The sequence below is a fragment of the Monodelphis domestica genome, chromosome 1 (assembly GCF_027887165.1).
Source record: "Monodelphis domestica isolate mMonDom1 chromosome 1, mMonDom1.pri, whole genome shotgun sequence".
Lineage (NCBI taxonomy): Eukaryota > Metazoa > Chordata > Mammalia > Didelphimorphia > Didelphidae > Monodelphis > Monodelphis domestica.
Genome location: NC_077227.1, coordinates 411,753,520 through 411,773,618, shown reverse-complemented (window position 1 = coordinate 411,773,618; position 20,099 = coordinate 411,753,520). Strand labels below are relative to the sequence as shown.

General features: G+C 39.9%; 1 protein-coding gene across 11 annotated transcripts in view; it reads left to right on the top strand.

Moving 5' to 3' along the window:
* The window catches only part of WHRN (whirlin), a 142,722-nt gene that overhangs the window by 89,239 nt on the left and 33,384 nt on the right, over positions 1-20,099 (top strand). For all 11 annotated transcript variants that reach the window (XM_056812019.1, XM_056812018.1, XM_056812017.1 and 8 more), the window contains exons 4-5: positions 4,714-4,916; positions 6,127-6,163. In XM_056812019.1, coding sequence (XP_056667997.1) covers positions 4,714-4,916; positions 6,127-6,163 — 240 coding nt within the window. The remainder of the gene's footprint in view (positions 1-4,713; positions 4,917-6,126; positions 6,164-20,099) is intronic.

Here is a 20,099-nt window from a genome sequence, read left to right as displayed (position 1 = left end):
ATTTAATAAATAGGCGGAAATAAGCAGGAAAAAAAATGAAATAATCTCTATCAAACAGGCCAGAGCATTCCAGGGAAGCTTTCATTTACAGCAAGTCTTAATAGCATGAAGGGAAGTAAAATAGGAGACAGGCACACAGAGAGGGAAAATGTGTGGCAGAGAAGGAACTCTTTGCTCCAAGGCTCAGGAGAGAATTATAGGGAAGGCGGGGGAGAAAAAAGGAAGCAGAGACATTTTATTTTATTAAAATTTTGAAGCATTTTGTTATTCTGAATTTGACAAACACCAGAAAATGTGAATATTTTCATAAACAAAGCACAGAAAAAGTACAGTACAGTTATGAAATGACAGATCTTGTTATGTACAGCATTTTTAAGTATATACTAGATTTTCCATGTTAATTTACCAAAAACTATTGCCATTATTTTTGTTTGCCACTAAACCTCCATTTTCTTACTTCCTTTGTGTGTGTGTGTGTGTGTGTGTGTGTGTGTGTGTTGCTCTTACCGGTTCTTTTCTCTATCAATTATTCTTCCCTCTCCCCATTTTAAAAACTCTATCTTATACTGTTAGCACAGCCACTCAAAACAATTCTGTACATTTACTGTATCCAGAAGGCATGTCTCAGTCTGCACCCTAGTCTACCACTTTTCTCTCTGGAGGTGGATTAATATCCTAAGTCCTCTGGAGTCATGACTAGTCATTTTATTGATCAAAGTTCTTATGGATTTCAAAGTTGTTATTTTTCAAAATGTTATAGTTATATAAATTGTTTACCCAGTTCTGCAAACTTCACTTTGCATCAATTATATAAATCTGCCTAGATTTCTTTAAATCTATTTCTTTCATCATTTCTTATAGCATAAAAATATTACATTGCATTCATATACCATAATTTATTTAATTGTTCCTCAATTTCTGGGTGCCCCCTTAGTTTTTTCCTTCAACAAAAAACATGCTTCTATGAATATTTTTAACACACGATTCTTTCCCTCTTTCTTTTATTTCTTTGAAGAGGGTATATACTTAGTAGTCATATTGCTGGATCAAAGGGTATATACATAGTTTAATAAGTTTGGGATTATAGTTCCAAAATGTTTTCCAAAAATGGCTAGGCAAATTCGTAGCTCCATCAGAAGTACATTATTGTGCTGTGTTCCTACAACCACCACATAACTTTTATTCTCCTTTTTTAAATAATCTTTACCAATCTGATGGGTATGAGATAAAACCTTAGAGTCCTTTTAATTTGCAGCTCTCTTATTATTCGTGATTTGTAACATTTCTTAAAAATATGGTTGTCTATAGCTTGCTTTTCTTCTTTAGACATATGTTTGTTCATATGAAAGGAAACCTTTTAACCTATGGTTTTAGTGGGGTCAGGATCATACTAGCTAGGGAATAAAGAAGAAATATAATCAGGGGAGATTTCACAAACTGGACTGTATCAGAAATGACCAGACTATGGCCTGAGGGCTAAATGCCTGTATTTATAAATGTAAAAACCATTTTTAACTCCAGCCTGAACAGAAACAGACAGTGGATGGATTTGGTCTATGGACCCCACTGACCTCTGGCATAATATATGTAAGTGCAGAGAATAGCATGAGCAAAGTCAAGGAAGAGAGATTGAGACATACTAAAGTGGAGTGATCCTATTTCTTGTCTCTAAGCTACTCCCTAGGCCTCCTCAACATTCATGGTACTCTGGCCAAAGCCAGCAAAGCCAGGCCTGGGATAGAGGTCCCTTTATGTGGCAGGTACAGATCCCAATGGTCAATAAACTTCATGTGTCCCATCAGAAAAAACAAACAAACAAACAAAAACAAACAAACCAAAAACCAACCACCACCTATTATGAAGTAGCAGAATTTGGACTTGTCCATTAGTGTAGGGCAGCTAGGTGACACAATGGATAGAGCACTGGGCTTAGCATTGGAAAGAATCATCTTCCTGAGTTCAAATCTGGCCTTGACACTTACTTAACTGTGTGACACTTGGCAAGTCACTTAACCTGATTTGCCTCAGTTTCCTTATCTGCAAAAATGAACTGGAGAAGGAGATGACAAACTACTCCAGTGTCTTTGCTAAGAAAACCCCAAATGAGATCAGAAAGAGTTGGAAATCACTGCAAACTGAATGAACAAGAAGTAGGAGTGGAAAAGATAGATGAAGGGAGTGATCCAAGATCTGAGTTTGGAAAAGCATAACTACTCCTAGTTCTGTCACTTATGAACCCCAAATCATAGCTCTAGATTTCAGTTTTTTTGTTTGTAAAAGAATACTTTGATGGTTTTCTAGATCCCTTCTAACATTTGATGCTGTAACCTCACTTTCTCCATTCTGAGATGCCTTCCAACTTAGTGTCTGTATGAAGTTGGCATTGGGTAGTGTATAATTGAAAATCTGTTACCCTAAAAAAAAAGAACTACATTTCCCGGGAACACATTGACTTCCTGTCATTACGTACTTCCTATAGACAGGGAATAAATTGAGTGGGCAGGCCTCCTCCTCCTCGCTCTTTGGCTTTCTGTCAGCATGGTGATGGTGGTGAGTGGGGATTTTGAAATGGGGCTAATCAGCCATGGGCACGTGGTCTTTCTTTTGTATCCTCTTTATTCCTTGACTTCTAATGATCATTTAATAAATCCCTTAAATATAACATTTTTATTATTGAGATTTAATTTTAATTTTTAAGTTTAAGAAGCTATTATGTAAACAAATTATAACTTTAATGAACATAATCAATACTGAGTATCCAGGAGGAGGGATGGCCAACAGTGTTGTGCCTCAGAGGAGTTAAGAGGTAGGAGACCTAAGGAAAGGCCACTGAATTCAGCAATTAAGAGATCATTGGAAACTTTGGAGAGGCCTGCAGAGAACAGTGAAGTGAGTGGGGACTGAGGAAACAGAGGCAAGAAGAATAGGTCATTTTTCTTAGGAGTTTTATAGGGAAAAAGGAGAGTCATATAAAATGAGAGATTCTGCAAAGCAAGGTGAGGAAGAAGAGAGTAGGGTCATCTGCAGGTATTTTTTTAAATGAGAGGGAAAACCTAGGAATGGTAAATAACTTGATCTTTCTGGGTCTCAGTTTCTGTGTCTATAAAATGAGGGGGTTGGATATGATGAAAACTACAGGATCACTTTTATATCTCTCTATGATCTGTCTATGTTCTTGTGATTATGGTTAACAGGTAAGAAACCAGTGATTGGATAGAGATCGAAGAATACAAAGAGTTGAAATGAATGAAACTGTGCTCTTATGGAATACAGGAGTACAATCAGTTAACTAGTATTTATTAAGCTGTGTGTCAGGTACTGTGCTAGGTGTGGAGGTTTTAAAGGAAGGCATCCTTATTTCTTCCTCCTTTCCCATGAAAAACCAGTCCCTCCTCTCAAGGAGATCATAGTCTAATGGTGGGTACAGGAAGGAAGGTTAACCTGGCTAGGAGGATTACCTTTTCTTCTGAGATCTAAGCAAAGGAGGTGAAGCTGAGGAGAGGGATGAGTTCATAACCAACAGTGTCTATTTTCGGTGTCAAGTATCTGTAACTTGACTTCTTCCTACCTTTCTGGTCTTCTCTCTTCCATTAGACTGTGAGCTCCTTAAGAGCAGGGACTTTGTAAGGTAAAAACCATCATTGTAGCCCCTGTGTTTAAGGCAGTGTTTGTTGACTCACTGATTGTCAGTCAAAGTCTAGAATCCAGTTCTTCTAACCTTGTAGTTTCTGTAACACTCTCTTTCATTTCCTGTCTCTAGATCTTTGTACCATCTGCCACCCCTCATGCTTAGAATGTTTCCAGGCTTCCTCCAAGATTCAGATCAAGGGCCACCAAGGTGACTCATAAGGATAGAGTGCCAGGCCTAGAGATGGGAAGTCCTGGGTTCAAATCTGACCTCAGATACTTTCCAGCTGTGTGACTGGGCAAATCACTTCACACAATTGCCTAGCCCTTACTGCTCCTCTGCCTTGGAATCAATACTTAGAATCAAGTCTAAGACAGAAGGTGAGGGTTAAAAAAAATATAGAATTATATCAGGTGCACTTTCCCCCTATCTGCTGCTTGAGCTTTTTTCCCTTCTGTCTGCTCTCTTCAATTCTTATATGTAGCTGTTTACATGATTACTATCAGACTCTGGAAGGCAAATAGAGTTAGAGATAGATATAGATGTAATTAATTTAATTTAAATAAATGTTTATATGTTATATATAATTATATATTATAATTAAATATATACTTATATATTATAATCGTTAATTGATTAGACATGTACTTAATATGTAATTAACTAACTAAATATGTACTAAGTATGTAATTAATAATCAAATATGTACTTATATATTTATGTATGGTTATATATTATATGATTTTGATATTGACATGCAATTGTATAATTTTATATCTACATACACATGCACATCTATCTATATATTCCTAGATCTTTTTTATTCCAGATAAATGCCATTTAAATCTTTTAAAACTTTATGTGGTATATTGAAATGAGCACCAGATACTCCAAACATATTTTTGACTTTGTGTAAAACTTTGCATCCTGGCAGCCTGGCTTCCAGGCTACATTGTACACAACTAGTTGGTCACTCCTTTGTTTTGTCATGAGTCCTAGTCGCTTGTTTGGGGCAGTTAGGAGGGAATCTAGTCCATCCCTTTCTTTTTTGGTTCCATTTCAATTTTTGGTCTTGATATCCTTAGGTCGGAGACCAGATCCTGGAAGTAAATGGCAAGAGTTTCTTGAACATTCCCCATGATGAAGCTGTCAAGATACTGAAGTCATCGAGGCATCTCATCATGACAGTGAAGGATGTGGGGAGGCTGCCCCATGCTCGAACCACTGTGGATGAGACCAAGTGGATTGCCAGCTCCCGGATTGGAGAGACATTGGTGAACTCAGCAGGGTCTGTTAATGGTTCTCTCTTAGCCACAGAAGCATATCTGGAAAGCAGTGATGGTTCTCACCATTCCTGTACCCAGTGCATGAGGCCAGCTCTCAGGAGACTGGAAGTCTCTGGTCAGTCACTGCCTTAGCAGGGAGCGTGGTGTGGATTCTGAGATCAGAATTAGAACTCTTATTTATTACCTAAGGTAGCTTTGAACAAGCGTGGGTTTCAGTTTTGTCATTTGTAAAATGAGAGGTTTGGACTAGATATTTCTTTCTTGGTCCCTTCCAGCTCTAAATCTGGCCAACCTCTGATAGTAAATGACAATCATCTCCAATTCTCTGGTACTTCCCTTCTGAGCCTCAGTTTTCCCATGTAGAAAATAAGAATAACTTTTTGCTTTCCCAGTGTTTAGCCCAGTGTCTAGCACATAATAGTCACTTAATAAATAGTTATTGATTGATTGAATTCTAACTCACAGGATTATTATAAAGATTAATTGAGGCCTAGAGACAGAAGGCCCTGGGTTCAAATGTGGCCTCAAACACTTCCTAACTGTATGAACCCAAGCAAGTTACTTAACCTAGCTCCCATTGCCTAGCTCTTACAGCTTTTCTGACCTGGAACCAATAAACAGTATTGATTCTAAGACTGAAGTTAAGGATTAGAGAAAAAAGAAGAATCAACTGAAGCAATATCTTTAAAGCATTTTGTAAATCTTAAAGTGCTATATAAATGTCAGATCTTATTATTATCAGTCATCATTCTCTGGCTTGGATTTAAATCATAAAAGCCTTTATTACATATTCTGAAAGTCACCAGACTCCTATTCCTAGCTAGTAGAATATAATCTCCTTGAGGTCAGGGATGGTTTCATTTTTGTCTTTGATCCCCAATGCCTAGTGGTCACTGCCTGGTATATAGCAGGCTGTGGATCAGTGCTTGCTAATTCATTAACCGATCCATCAAGTTCTCCTCCGAGAAAAGAACTCAATAATTCACATTCTTATCTAATGCCCCCCCCCAGTAGCCTATAATTCAGCAACCCCCAAGACTAAGTTTTCCACACCCAGTTTCTGAAGAGCTTATTTCCTGGAAACCAATGGAAATTCACATTCCCTCGAAGTAGAAACAACTTCTTTGGCCTCACCAAAGCAAAATAATTTTCTCAGGTCAGGCCACTTTGAACTGTTTAGATGATGCTGAGAATTGTTATCTTTGTTTGCAGGCTACCTGGAGATCTCACAGGAGAAGATACAGCAAAGGTAAGACGTTCTTAATCTTCTGAGGATTTGAACAAACAACAAATAAAAACCCGGTCCTTTCTTTGTCTGGTGTTTAATCCTGACCCAAAGGCAACAAAAGTTGATTTATTCCTATCATATTAGTTTGATCATTTTCTTTTCATAGCTTTTTTTGGTGTACTGTGGGCAACAGAGCTAAGATCAAATCTGACCAGTTCTCTGACTTCTCCCAGTCTTAAGACATTAATTGGATTATCAAGCATCTCTTATCTTAGCCTCCCCATCCCTGAGCTTCCCTTCCAAGGGGGATTGAGTTAATAGGGTTCTTGGAAGTGCCCCCTCTAAGTCTGGGTCTTCAGGGAACCTTTGGGAGCTATAGGAATTCATTTCTCCATTTCATCTTTGGGGAAAGCTATGCTGCCTGAATTATTTGGAAGAGAAGGATGTGAGTATTTTTGAAGTGAGGACCAAGGTGAGCTTTGACTTGAGATGCTGGAACAAGGACATATGTGACTCTGATTCATCTTGTTAATGGAGGGTTTTTGTTTTTGTTTTTTCCCTCCTCTAACATCCTGATGCCTCAGTATGGCTTGGAGGGAACCCTAGTTTCTCAAATCCCAAGCCAATGGAGCACATTTTCTGTTGGGTCTTGACAAATTCTGAAGAGGTTTTGAAAAAATACAAGGAAGCCTTCCTTGATTCCCCATTTATAATTCTCTTTTTTTTTTCCCATGGACCTACTTAATTTTCTCATTTTACATCTGTATATGTGCTATAGACCCCTCAACTAAATTTCAAGCTTCACGAGGGCAAGGACTGGGACTTATCTAAGCTCTGGATCTCTCCCAGTGCCTATTTTACACAGTGCTTTGCTGCTTTGGAAACTTGATAAATGCTTATTAAATTGAATCAAATATAACACGGGACACTCAGTTCCCCAGGCAGAACTTGGAACTGTGGTTCAAAATTACAAAGGTCAACTTTGGTTCCATGTGCTGAAAAGCTTCCCATCAATTAGAGCATCGAGTAGAATGGATTGCCTCAGGAAGTATCAGATTGTCCTTCATTGAAGGTTCTTCAAATGGAGGCTGGAAGACTGAATATTCATTGGGCGATATATTGCAGAAGAGATTTCTGTTGAGGTACTGGTTAAATTGAGCTCAATTCTAAGTGTGAGAAACTGTGATTTTCTTTCCCTTCCCAATGGGGAACTGCCTAAGTTTTGAGAGTCTCATTACCACGAGGTGATGGATTTCTCTTTTGGGCTCATGGTCCACATACTAAATTGTGGAGGAATTGTTGTGACCAGCATTGGGGTAGGAGGCACCCACATTCATTGAAGTCATCCATTCTTGAAGTGTTGAGCGAAGTAGAGAAGTTTTCATTCCTTTGTTCACTTTTTTTGTGATAATAATAACTTATATTTCCATAGCACCTTTGCTTTACAAGGCATTTTCTCATGACAAAACTAAGATAATTAGCCTCAGTATTATTAGTCTCATTTTAGAGAGTAGGAAAGTATAATCATATAATATATAAGTAGAGCTTTACCGTTATAGAGCATTTTGCATAAATTATCTCATTTGATCCTCATGGCAGGTCCTGAAATAATTAGGGCAGATATTATGGAACCTGTTTCATAGAAAAAGAAACTGAGGTTCAGAGAGGTAGGTGACATGTCAGAGCTCCTCCCATTCTCTTTAGGCTTGGAAGATGTATTTAGCAATTATTGGCATCTGAATTTATCATCTAGAAGCCCGTATGAGGGGAAAGCCTATATTTAGTCCAAAAATATTTATAGCAGCTTTTTTATAGTGGTATAGAACTGGAAAATAAGGGGATGCCCATCAGCTGGGGAATGGCTGAACAAGTTATGGAATATTATTGTGATGGAATGTTGTTTAGTTGGGTCTGACTCCATGATCCCATTTGGGGTTTTCTTGGCAAAGATATTGGAGTGGTTTGCTACTTCATTTTATAGATGAGGAAACTAAAGCAAAAAGGTTTAAGTGATTTGCCCAAGGTCACACAGCCAAAAAGTATCTGAGGCTGATTTGAACTAAAGCCTGACTCTAGGCCTTGTGCTTTATCTACTGTAACACCTGACTTCCTATCGTGCTATAAGAAATGATGAGGGAGATGGGTTCAAAAAACCTAGAAGACTCATAAGACCTGATGAAAAGTGAAGGAAGCAGAACCAGGAGAACACTGTGTTTTTGGATCAACTGTGAGTGACTTATCCACTCCGATGGATACAGTTGCTCAAAACATTTCCTCATGATGAAAAATATTCTATATCTCCAGATAGGGAATTGATGGACTGTGAAGTATACTTTTTTACTTTATTTTTCTTGCTTTTTTTTGCAACATAAAAGATGCAATATAGAAATATATCTTGCATGATTTCACATGTATAATTGATTTCACAGTGCTCACCATCTTTAGAAATGGGAAAGGGGCTGGAGAGAGTGAAAGCAATTGGAACTTAAAATTCCAAAAATTGAATGTTAAAATAAATTAAGCATTAAAAAAGGGAAGGTAAGCACTGACATTAGCTAGCTCCCTGAATTTAATTTGACAAACCAGTGTAGTTTGTCAAAACCAATTTGTGGACAAATGGAAGCCTCATCAAAGTGGGCAGTACAGAACTGACGTGGGTTTGGGGAAGCCATATTTAATTTTGTCTGTAATAAGGACATTTTGATGGTCTGGATGTAAAGTCCTTAAGCAATGTCGGGGTCTGTGCAGAGGTAGATGATTCTCCAAATCCATTAAAATGGATAATAAACTGAGGTGCTATAGATAGGCTCCCTGAAACACTCCCAGTCTTCCTCTCCCCTCAGGCTTCTCCTCCCTTCTCCCTCATCTTTATTTCAGTCCTTTCTTGCTCTATTTCTTTTATTGCTTCTCTCTGCCAAGTTAATACCTAGGCCCTGGGTGTGGGCCAGCAATCCTACCCAGAGTTTGTAAACGTCTGGAGGAGGCATTCTTCATGGCCTGAGAGGCAACCTGAACTCCAAGGTCAACATCAGAGCCACCCAGCCTCAAAGAGATTAAGCAAATCCCAGATGCCCAGCTCATATCAGCATTATAGGGTCTTGGAAGAAATACCATTTAGTAACCCTTAGCTTCATGCTTTCTCTGTGCTCCCCATCTCTGTTAGGGGGCTCCATGGGCTCTAGCTAATACCTGTGGAACTATCTCAGTGCTAGAAATAAAGGGTTTCTCTCAATATTGTAACAATCTGTATACCAGTACTCTAAATTTTATCTCCTAAAGAACTTTGGCTTGGTAAGAATTTAGGCCATTCTTTTTTTAATCCTTTTAAGTTGATTTTTTTTAAACCCTTACCTTCCATCTTGGAGTCAATACTGTGTCTTGGTTCCAAGGCAGAAGAGTGGTAAGGGCTAGGCAATGGGGGTTAAGTGACTTGCCCAAGGTCACAAAGCTGGGAAGTGTCTGAGGTCAGATTTGAACCCAGGACCTTTCTTCTCTAGGCCACTAAGCTACCCAGATGACCCCCTTTTAAGTTGATTTTTAAAAAATGAATAAGCACTTATTTTTTCCTCTTTTCCTCCTATACACATTAAGAAGGGGGAAAAAAAGAAAATCAAAACTCTAGAAAAAAAAATGGATTGTTAAGCAATCAAAAAATGTGCTTCTCATTTTGAATTTTGAGTCCTCTCCTCTCTGTCAAGAATCAACTCTATTCTGGGTAGCTAGGTAGCCCAATGGATTGAAAGCTAGGCCTGGAGTCAGAAAGATCCAAGTTCAAATTTTGCTTTAGACATTTATTATAGCTGTGGGACCCTGGGCAAGTCCCTTAGCCCTGTTTGCCTCACTTTTCTCATCTGTAAAATGAGCTGGAGATGGAAACGACAAACCACTCCAGTGTCTTTGCCAAGAAAACCCCAAATGCTGACACAAAGTCAGACACGACTGAACAATAACTTTCTATTATCTATTCTGCTAGAAGGAGTCATAAGTGATATTGATAATCAAAAAACTAGGAACAATCCCAAACTACAGATAATATGAAACCTATTTCTTTTTGGCTCTGTGACACAGACATTATAATTTTTGTAACAGTAGCAGACTCATCTTTCTAATTATGTTTGGCTTGGTATGACTGTTTGATCTGAGCAGAAAATGAGTTTGCATTTCCTGAGAGCAGTCTTGTCTTTCTGTCTCCTGTCCCTCTTCTCACAGCCAACCTTCACACACCTGCCAGAAACACCTTCCTGATGTATAGGTCACTCCCCTGCTCAAAGATATTTAGTGGCTCCCTAATACCTTTAGAAGAAAATACAAATTCTTTAGCCCAGCTTTGAAGGTCTTCAAACTATAACTTGAGCCCATTTGTTTTTTTTTAATATAATTTATTTTATATAATTCACCTTTCCATACTGCTTGTCCAAATCAGACTGGTCCACTACCTGTGCCCTAATCTTGCCTTGACATCTTCTGCCTCCATTCATATGTACAGGTTGTACCCATGCCCTGAATAAACTCCTCCCTCCTCTCTGCCTATTTATTATCATATCATCCCTTTCTTTAAGATCTAGCTCAAATATCACCACTTCCATAAAGCCTTCCCTAATTTCTTTATCTAAAAATGTTTCCTCTGACATAAAACTTTGTCAAGCTATAACTGTCTCAAGTCTCATATTTATATGTGTCCATTTGTGTCCTTTTTGATTATACTGGAAGTCCATTGGAGTCAAGGACTGGTGTGGTATAATTTTTTCTCAACATCGTCAGGCATCACCACTCAAACAATGGTTTTAAGTCCAGTAGGTGCTTAAAACATTTCATCTCCCTAAGAACTTTAGCTTAATAAGAATTTAGACCAGCTCATTTTTTCTTTTATTTCTTTTAAGCTGATTTTTAAAAGTTAGCAAGTCTTTCTTTGAACTGAATTATTGTCGCCTTGAGGATGCATGGAATAGATCCCAGGTGGTGGTGTTATTGTGAATATAGTAGGGAGAGGCAGCCCGGGAGGTCAGCCCAGCGTGACTGGATGGAATGGAGTCAGAAGACCTGGTCAGATCTGGCTTTCACATTCCTTTGCTGTTTGGTCAGAGCTTGAGGGACTTCATGTCTCTTAGCTTCTGTTTCCTCGTCTATAAAGTGGGGCTCAGAACTGTTGTTAAGGAAAGTGCTTTGTATACATGTGAGGTTCTGACCCTCCTCACCACCTTCATGAGTTTGGGCGAGTCACTTTCATTAAGGCGGTGAGCATTTATTATGTAGGTCCTGTGTGCTGGGTGCTAGAGATACCAGACAAAAATGAAGAGGACCCTGCCCTCAAGGAGCTTGTGTGACAGAGGGGAAACTTGTATAGAAATAAGTCAATATTGTAAAAATAAAATGGCGAGTACAAAAACTAATAAGGGCAATGAATTTGATTATTGATTATGAACTGATTTAGATACTCTGCTTGCTGTGTTAACAAAGTATCTTCAGTTTATATCAATCAGTGAAGTGTAGCTCATAAATGAACTCTCTTCAGGGCCAGGCACAAGGACGCTAAGGAGACTGATTATAAAAAATAAAATATTTATTGAAATATATAAGGATAAAAAAGGATTTATAACTCTAAGGGAGTCTAACTCCACCCAAATAAAACTCCCTAATTCCATAAGGAACCACTTCTCTTGTGTTTCACAGGCTAAAACCTTCCTGATCTGACTAACCCAAATTTTCCCTATTCTGCAATAAACTACACTATTATCCTGCTAATTCTTAACTTTGCCTCCAAATTATTAAAAAAAAAAAAAGGTCAGCTGGCTGAGCCTCAGCAAGAACCAAGTTAGGACTCTGAGCCTTAACAGACTCGGAGTCCAAATCAAAGACCAAATCTTTCTTTGCTCTTTTCACAGTTAAACACTATAAAACAGTAATAGATAGTCAATAGTGTTTCCCAAGTTGGAAAAAGAAAACACTAAGCTCCTTCAGGTCTTTCCCTCCTTTCCTTCTATCTCAGACCATGAGAGAGAGAGAGAGAGAAAAAGTTCCCTCCTCCAAGCCCATAGACAGAATGAGATTCTGACAGTGACTCTGCTAGCTTCCAGACAGACTTGAAACTGACACTCTGACTCAGCTCAGTTTGAAATGCCAATTGCTTCTCAAGCCAGCTTTTCTACTTATCTCTATATTATAACAAGACTTAATTTCTAATATCATCCTTATAATATGAAGATCCCTACAAACTAAGCATTCATTTCAGAGATGGAAGGAAGGGACACCTTTCATATCATCTGTGGAGATCAGGAGGGCTCTCTGGGCTGAAATGTCATTATTTGTAAATGGAAGCTGTTGTTCAGTGACCCTGTTTGGAGTTTTCTTTTTTTTTAATTTTTATTTAATTAATTAATTTAGAATATCTTTTCATGGTTACATGAATCATGTTTTTTCCTTCCCTTCCTCCTACCCCCCTCCCATAGCCAATGAGCAATTCAACTAGGTTTTACATAAAACTACATTTGAGGTTTTTTTAATCAAGACCTATTTCCATATTATTTATATTTTCAATAGAGTTATCATTTAGATTTGGGTCTCCATGTAACCTTGCCGATCAATATTTTTATTGCCTTGTGATCTGAAAAGGCTGCAGTTATTATTTTTGCTTTTCTGCATTTGAGTGCCATGTTTCTATGACCTAGCGTATGATCTATTTTTGTGAATGTGCCATGTGGTGCTGAAAAGAAGGTGTATTCTTTTTTGTCCCTATTTATTTTTCTCCATATGTCTATTAACTCTAATTTTTCTAAGATTTCATTCACCTCTTTTACCTCTTTCTTGTTTATTTTTTGGTTTGATTTATCTAAATTTGATAGTGGTTGGTTCAAGTCTCCCACTAATATGGTTTTACTGTCTATTTCCTCCTTCAGTTCTCCTAGTTTCTCTATTAAAAATTTGGATGCTATACCATTTGGTGCATACATGTTGATTAGTGATATTTCCTCATTGTCTATACTCCCTTTTAGCAGAATATATTTACCTTCCCTATCCCTTTTGATCAGGTCTATTTGTGCTTTGGCTTTGTCAGATATCATGATTGCAACTCCTGCCTTCTTTCTATCAGGTGAGGCCCAAAAGGTCTTACTCCAACCTTTAATTCTAACCTTGTGAGTGTCAACCCGTCTCATATGTGTTTCTTGAAGACAACATATGGTAGGGTTTTGGGTTCTAATCCAATCTGCTGTTTGTCTACATTTTATGGGTGAGTTCATCCCATTCACGTTCAAAGTTATGATTGTCATTTGTGGATTCGCTGGCATTTTGATGTCTTCCCCTAGTTCTGACCTTTCTTCTTTAGCTTTCTCCTTTTGAACCAGTGATTTACTTTAGGTCAGTCCCCCTAGTCCCCTCCCTTGAGATGTTTCCCTTTCTAGCCCCTCCCTTTTTATGCTCCCTTCCCCTCCCCCCTCTCCTTCCCTCCCTTTTTATACTCCCTCCCCTCTCCCCCTCCTTAATTTTCCTTTCTTTCTTGCCCTAATGGATAAGATAGAATTCAGGATCCCAATGGATCTAGATGTTCTTCCCTCTCAGATTTGCTTTCACTGAGAGTAAGATTTAAGTAATTCCACTTCACGCTCTCTTCCTCTCCTTCTCATATGAGAGTTCTTCCCCTCCCCTTCCCATGTGTATCTTTATATGGGAAAGATTATTCTATTGAGTCCCCCCCTATTTCTTGAGGTTAATCTTAGTATTATCGACGGTTCCCCCCTCCCTTTTCCTTTCTTTGCCCCCACTTTCCCCAAATCTTCTTGATGCCCCAGTCTTTCCCTATGCATGTTTCTTCTAACTACTCTTATGATGCTACAGTTTATGAGAGTTACACAAAACATTTTCCCCACATATTAATATATATAATTTTATGTAAATGTAGTCCTTATAGAAGAGAGTTTGACTTAAAGAAAAAGATAAGATTTATCTCCTTTTCCCTTTCTTTCATATTTACCTTTTCATGTTTCTCTTGCTTTCTGTGCTTGGATATCAAACTTTCCACAGATCTCTGGTCTTTTCTTAGCAAATGCTTGGAAATCTTCTATTTTGTTGAATGCCCATACTTTCCCCTGGAAGTATATAGTCAGTTTTGCTGGGTAGTTGATTCTTGGTTGGAGACCCAGCTCTCTTGCCTTTCTAAATATCGTGTTCCATGCTTTGCGGTCTCTTAGTGTGTTAGCCGCTAAGTCGTGTGTGATCCTTATGGGAGCCCCCTTATATCTGAAGCTCCTCTTCTTGGCTTCTTGTAGGATTTTCTCCTTTTCTTGGAAGCTCTTGAATTTGGCAATTACATTCCTAGGGGTTGTCTTTTGGGGATTTAGTATAGAAGGTGTTCTATGAATCCTTTTTATTTCTATTTTGCCCCCTTGCTCCAGAACGTGAGGGCAATTTTCTTTTATAATCTCCTGTAGAATAATATCGAGTTTATTGTTTATCTCTGGTTTTTCTGGGAGACCGATAATTCGGAGGTTTTCTCTTCTCCCTCTGTTTTAGAGATCTGTGACCTTCTCAGTGAGATATTTTGTTTTCTTCTAATTCATTAATTTTTGGGGTTTGCTTTATTGATTCTTGCTGTTTCATCATCTCGCTTTCTTTGAGGTGCTTAATTCTGGTCGTTAGGGACTGGTTTTGCTTTTCAGCCTTGTGTTCCCTTCTATTGGATGCTTCGAGTTCTTTTTCCAATTGAGCAGTCTTATCTGTCAGACTGCTGATCTCTTTCTCCCATTTTTCTTTCCAGGCGGTTTCCATCTTTTGGATAAGTTCCAGTTTGAGATCTTCCAGAGCTTGTTGATAGTTTCCATTTTGGGAGGCATGTTCTGATTTTTTTTGGATTTCCTCCTCATTCTCCTCTTTTCCTTGGGTACTTCCACCATAAAAGTTTTCAATAGTCACTTTTTTCCCTTTCTTCCTGGAGGCTTGATTTTGGGCCATGTGAGCCATCCCTTTGGTGGTTTTATTCCCCTTTCCTTTTTGGTCTGGGGCCTGGGTTATATAGGCGGTTTTTCTGTGAATTTAGGTTGCTTCAGACTAGTTCTTCCCAGCCTCCGAGGTTTCTTAGAGCGCTGGGTCCCTGATCACAGCCACACTGCCCAGGTGTTCAGCTCCGCCCAGATAATCAACGTGTGGTCTGCCCCTGGTGTTTAGCTCCCCGGAGATGTTCATCACAGCCGCCCCAAGTACAGCTCCGCTGACCGCTGTAATCAGCGCCGGATTCTCCAGTGAAACCGCCCTGAGACGTTTTTTCCTGGCTGTCCCCAGATCCCAAGGACCCTGGAGTGCCCCCCCCCAGACAGAGATGTTCCCCACTCACTCGCTGTCCCGGTGAGCGCTCAGGTAGCTCACTCTGGTTTGGTGGGGGAGGTGGGGTGAGGGAAGGGCGGCTCAGTTCACTTTTCTGTGCAAGCTTTTCCTCCTTATTATAGTGTGGAAATGTTCAAGCCCCACGTACCTTCGCCTCTGTGGAGTACTGGGAGTACTGGGGTGTCCTTCTGTTCCTCCAAAGGTGATTTTTATGCTCCTTTGATGTAGTCTATTTCGTTCGGTGCCGGGGAGAGGAAGCGTGTGGCGTCTAGATTGCAGCCATGATTACCCAGAAGTCCCCGAGTGATCATTTAGAGTCTACATCCCCAGTTTGGGGTTTTCTTGGCAAAGACACTGGAGTGGTTTGCCACTTCCTCCTCCAACCCATTTTACAGATGAGGAAACTGAGTCAAACAGGGTTAAGTGACTTGCCCAGGGTTACACAGCTAGTAAGTATTGGAAGCTGGATTTGAACCCATCAAGATGAACTCTCCTGACTTCAGGCCCTACACTTTATCTCTAACCATAGTGCTTCTTAGCTGCCCTATAAAAGGAAGGGTGAATAGCCTGAATGATCTCCTGTCCTTTTCAGCTCCAGGAGGAAGAAAATTATGAATACTAGTCAGGATTCTATGATTCTGAGGCACTTTCCTGGTGGGGTTAGGCCTTTCTGGTATTAAAAATGAACCAATGGGTGATCAGTAAGCAAGAGTGGGTACAGAAACGAAGGCCTCCTAGAACCATCTCCTAGTAGTGATTAGCTCAGGGTGATGTGGACAGCAGCAGAACTCAGCTCAGAAGGGAGCCGGTGCCAAAGGGATTGGAGTCTCCGTTAGGTCTGTTAGCTTTTCTTTGGGTTCTCTCCAGCCTGGGGTGCCCCTTCCCCCATTTCCTCTTCTCTATATACTTTGATTTTTGCACTTTCTTTTTTTTTTAATTTGCATGCCAAATTCATTGACCTCAGCCCTCTCTAATTTGTTAATATATGAACTCAAGGATATAAATTTCCCCCTGAATACTGCTTTGGCTGCATCCAATAGATTTTGAAAGGATGTCTCATTATTGTCATTTTCTTCAATGAAATTATTATTTCTATCATTTGTTCTTTAACTAACCGATTTTGGAGAATCATATTGTTTAATTTCCAATTAATTTTTGATTTACCTCTCCATGTACCCTTACTAATTATTATTTTCATTGCATTGTGATCTGAGAAGGTTGCATTTATTATTTTTGCTCTTTTGCACTTGTTTGCAATGTTTTTATGCCCTAGTACATGGTCAATCTTTGTGAATGTACCTGTGCTTCTGAAAAGGTGTATTCCTTTTTGTGCCTATTTATTTTTCTCCACACATCTTACTAACTCTAATTTTTCTAAGATTTCATTCACTTCTCTTACCTCTTATTAATTTTTTGGTTTGATTTTATCTAGCTCTGATAGAGGAAGGTTCAGTTCTCCCAGTAGTAGTTTTTCTTTCTCCCTCTACTTTGAAAAGAAAATGATTTGGGAGGTTACACAGGTGGTTGTGGCTGAAAACAAATTCAGAATCTCCCATCCAAAAAGGCTCTTTACTGCCATTTGTTTTGTTAATAGGCCTCAGGCTGGTGGCTGATGGGTGGTTTTTCTTTCTACCCCCCTCCTGGTGTTGGATTACCCAAGGTGTGAGAACTGAACTGTCTGTTCTTGAAAAGGGATAGCTCATAAAATCCTGTAGGCAGCCCCTGGCTGTGGGGGTACTCACATTCCCCAAAGCTGAGCCCCTGGGGGTGGGCTGGATCTCTTGGCCCAGGATGGAGCCACCCAGGCCAGCCAAAGCTGTGGTCATACACCTGGTGTTAGATCTCCACCTCTGGCCCTGGGACTTCCTTGGATGTTTAGCAATCATTTTATCTGGAATCAAAAAGATGCATACTTAAATCCTTTCCCAGATACTTACACATTGTCTGATTCTGCTTGTCATTTAATCTCTGAGATTCAATTTCCTTCTCTATAAAAAAAGAATATCTATTTTTCCTACCTCATAAAAACCTTAGGTATTTAGAGAGCCAGCTTTTACTAGGTGGTCAGATAATGTAATTCCATTTAATTTACCAAAATCTATCAGATATTTGCTGTGTGTGAGGCACAGTCCTGCGTGATGGGGATATTGGGATGGAGTCTAGACCTATGAGGAATTTCAGGATAAGGAAAATATTTAATGTATCATCAAAGGTAAAAAATGAAACAACCCCTGCCTTCAAGAAGCTTTCCATCTACGTGGAGGAAAGGCTCTATTATTGGCATTTATAAAGATAAGTACAATTTATGATGATTTAAGTATAATGGTAGAAAGAAGAGAGCTAGATAAAATAGCTCAAGAAAATTTGAAGAGAGAAAATATGTTCAGCTTTGGAAGTTTAGAAGTCTTCCTGGAGAAAATGGTTCTGGAAATGGGCTTCCAAAAAAGAAAAGGGGAGAGAGAGAGAGACAGAGAGACAGAGAGAGACAGAGAGACAGAGACAGAGAGAGAGAGAGAAAGAGACAGAGACAGAGAGGGAGAGAGAAAGAGAGAGAGAGAGAGAGAGAGAGAGAGAGAGAGAGAGAGAGAGAGAGAGAGAGAGAGAGAGAGAGAGATAAGGGTGGGGAAGGCTCTTGTGAATGAGGGAATGCCTGGGAATGGGAGGTAGAAGGGAGGAGGAGATGTTCACAACAGGCCCCAAGTACTGATTCAGTAGAATTGTGTGAGGGGTAGTTGTATGAAAGGAGGCTGTAGAGGAAGGTTGAAGTCAGATCATGGAGGATCCTACATGCCAGGCTAAGGAGTTGGCAGCAGTGTTTTATCCTGGAGGCATTAGAAAAGCATTAGTGGGTTCTGATCAGGTTAGTGCCATAGTCACATCTGGGCCTTAGGAAGATTATTCTGGAAGCTGGACAGAGGATAGAGTAGAGGAAAGAGAAAGGAGGCAATGAGGGAGGGAGGAGGCTCCAATCTGTGCAGTCTCTGTGACCCTGGACAAATCATTTACCCTTTTGTTGTCCTCCGGTGGTCTTAGACAATAAGTGGCATAGAAGGCGACGGCATGCTCTAAAGAAGTTCCTTGTTGGAAGTTCTTAGACCACTGAAATCACAGATCTAGTTTAAAAAGAGTGTAGGAAGCTACTATCATAATCCAGAGAACCTGAACCAGGGTGCTTGCCATGGGAGCAGAGGGGAAGAGGCAGATGCAGGAGCTGGCTTGGCCAAAGACTCTGCAAGGCTTGGCCCCTGAGTAGACAGAACCTCCTGCTTCGAGTCAAGAAGAAATACATCAATGAAAAACAAATTGGGAGGCATCTGGGTGGCTCAGTGGATGAAGAACCAGGCCTAGAGATGGGAGGTCCTGGGTTCAAATCTGGCCTCAGATGCTTCTTGGCTTCTCCCTGGGTGACCCCCATTGCCACCTGCCTGCCCCTCATGAAGACCTGAGTTTAAGATCCTACACTGACATATGCTGGCTATGTGACCTTAGGCAAGTCATTTATCCTCTTATTTTAAAATCTTATTTTAACCCAGGGCTCCCTGTCTCTAGATCTGGCCCTCTATGTACTGAGCCATTCACCTGAATATGAATTAAAAAAACAAACCCTTTATCTTCTGTCTTGGAATCAATTCTTTGTATTGGTTCCAAGGCAGAAGAGTGGTAAAGGCTAGGCAATGGGGGTCAAATGACTTGCCCAGGGTCACACCACTGGGAAGTGTCTGAGGTCAGATTTGAACCCAGGGTCTTCCATCTCTAGGCCTGGCTCTCAATCCACTGAGTTACCCAGCTGCCCCCCTGAGTATGAATTTTTTCAAAGAGCAGGAACTCATTTTTACTTTATCTGCTCAGGGCCTTTATGGGGTCTTGCATACAGTAGATGCTTAATAAATGTGGAATTGAACTGAATGAGCAAAGGCAGGTGTATTGAGTTCATCCCATATCTTCTCAAGGAAAGCAGTTTATCAGAGCCTAGGTTGGAGGTTCGGAGAGAAGGCATATTTTAAATTGGGAGATTTAGAAACCTGAGCAGAAGCTTAGAAGCAGTTAGTGGCCCAATGGACGGAGTGCTGGGCCTGAAGACAGGAAGACATGAGTTCAAATCCAGACTCAGAGACTCTAGGCAAGACCTTTAATCTATATTTGCCTTAATCCACCAGAGAAGGAAATGACAAACCAAGAAAACACAGAACTTCACAGATAGAAATGGTGTGCTGGGGTCCTGAAATGTGACTGAATGACAATAACAAAAATCTAAGTAATTAAAAGAAATGGGAAAACCCATGGATGGAACAGGCACAGTGGATAGAGCATGGAGTCAGGAAGATCTGATTCAAAGACTTCCTGAGCAATACCCCAGGGGCCTCTTCAAAGCTATCTAAGTTGCAGAGAAGGTGCTGGAGTTGTGCAGTTTTCTCATCTGGGAGTTTTCCCCATACCAGCGAAATCATAGGTCCTTTTCCCACCCTTTCACACTCTCTCTGTCCCTCTCTGTCTTATTCTTTTTTTCTCTCTCTCTGTCTCTCTTTCTCTCTCTTTCTTTCTCATTCTCTCTTTCTCTTTCTTTCCTCTCTCGTCCTCTCTCTCCCACTCTCATTCTTTTTCTTTTTCTCCTCTCTTTTTCTCTCTCTCTCTCTATATATATGCA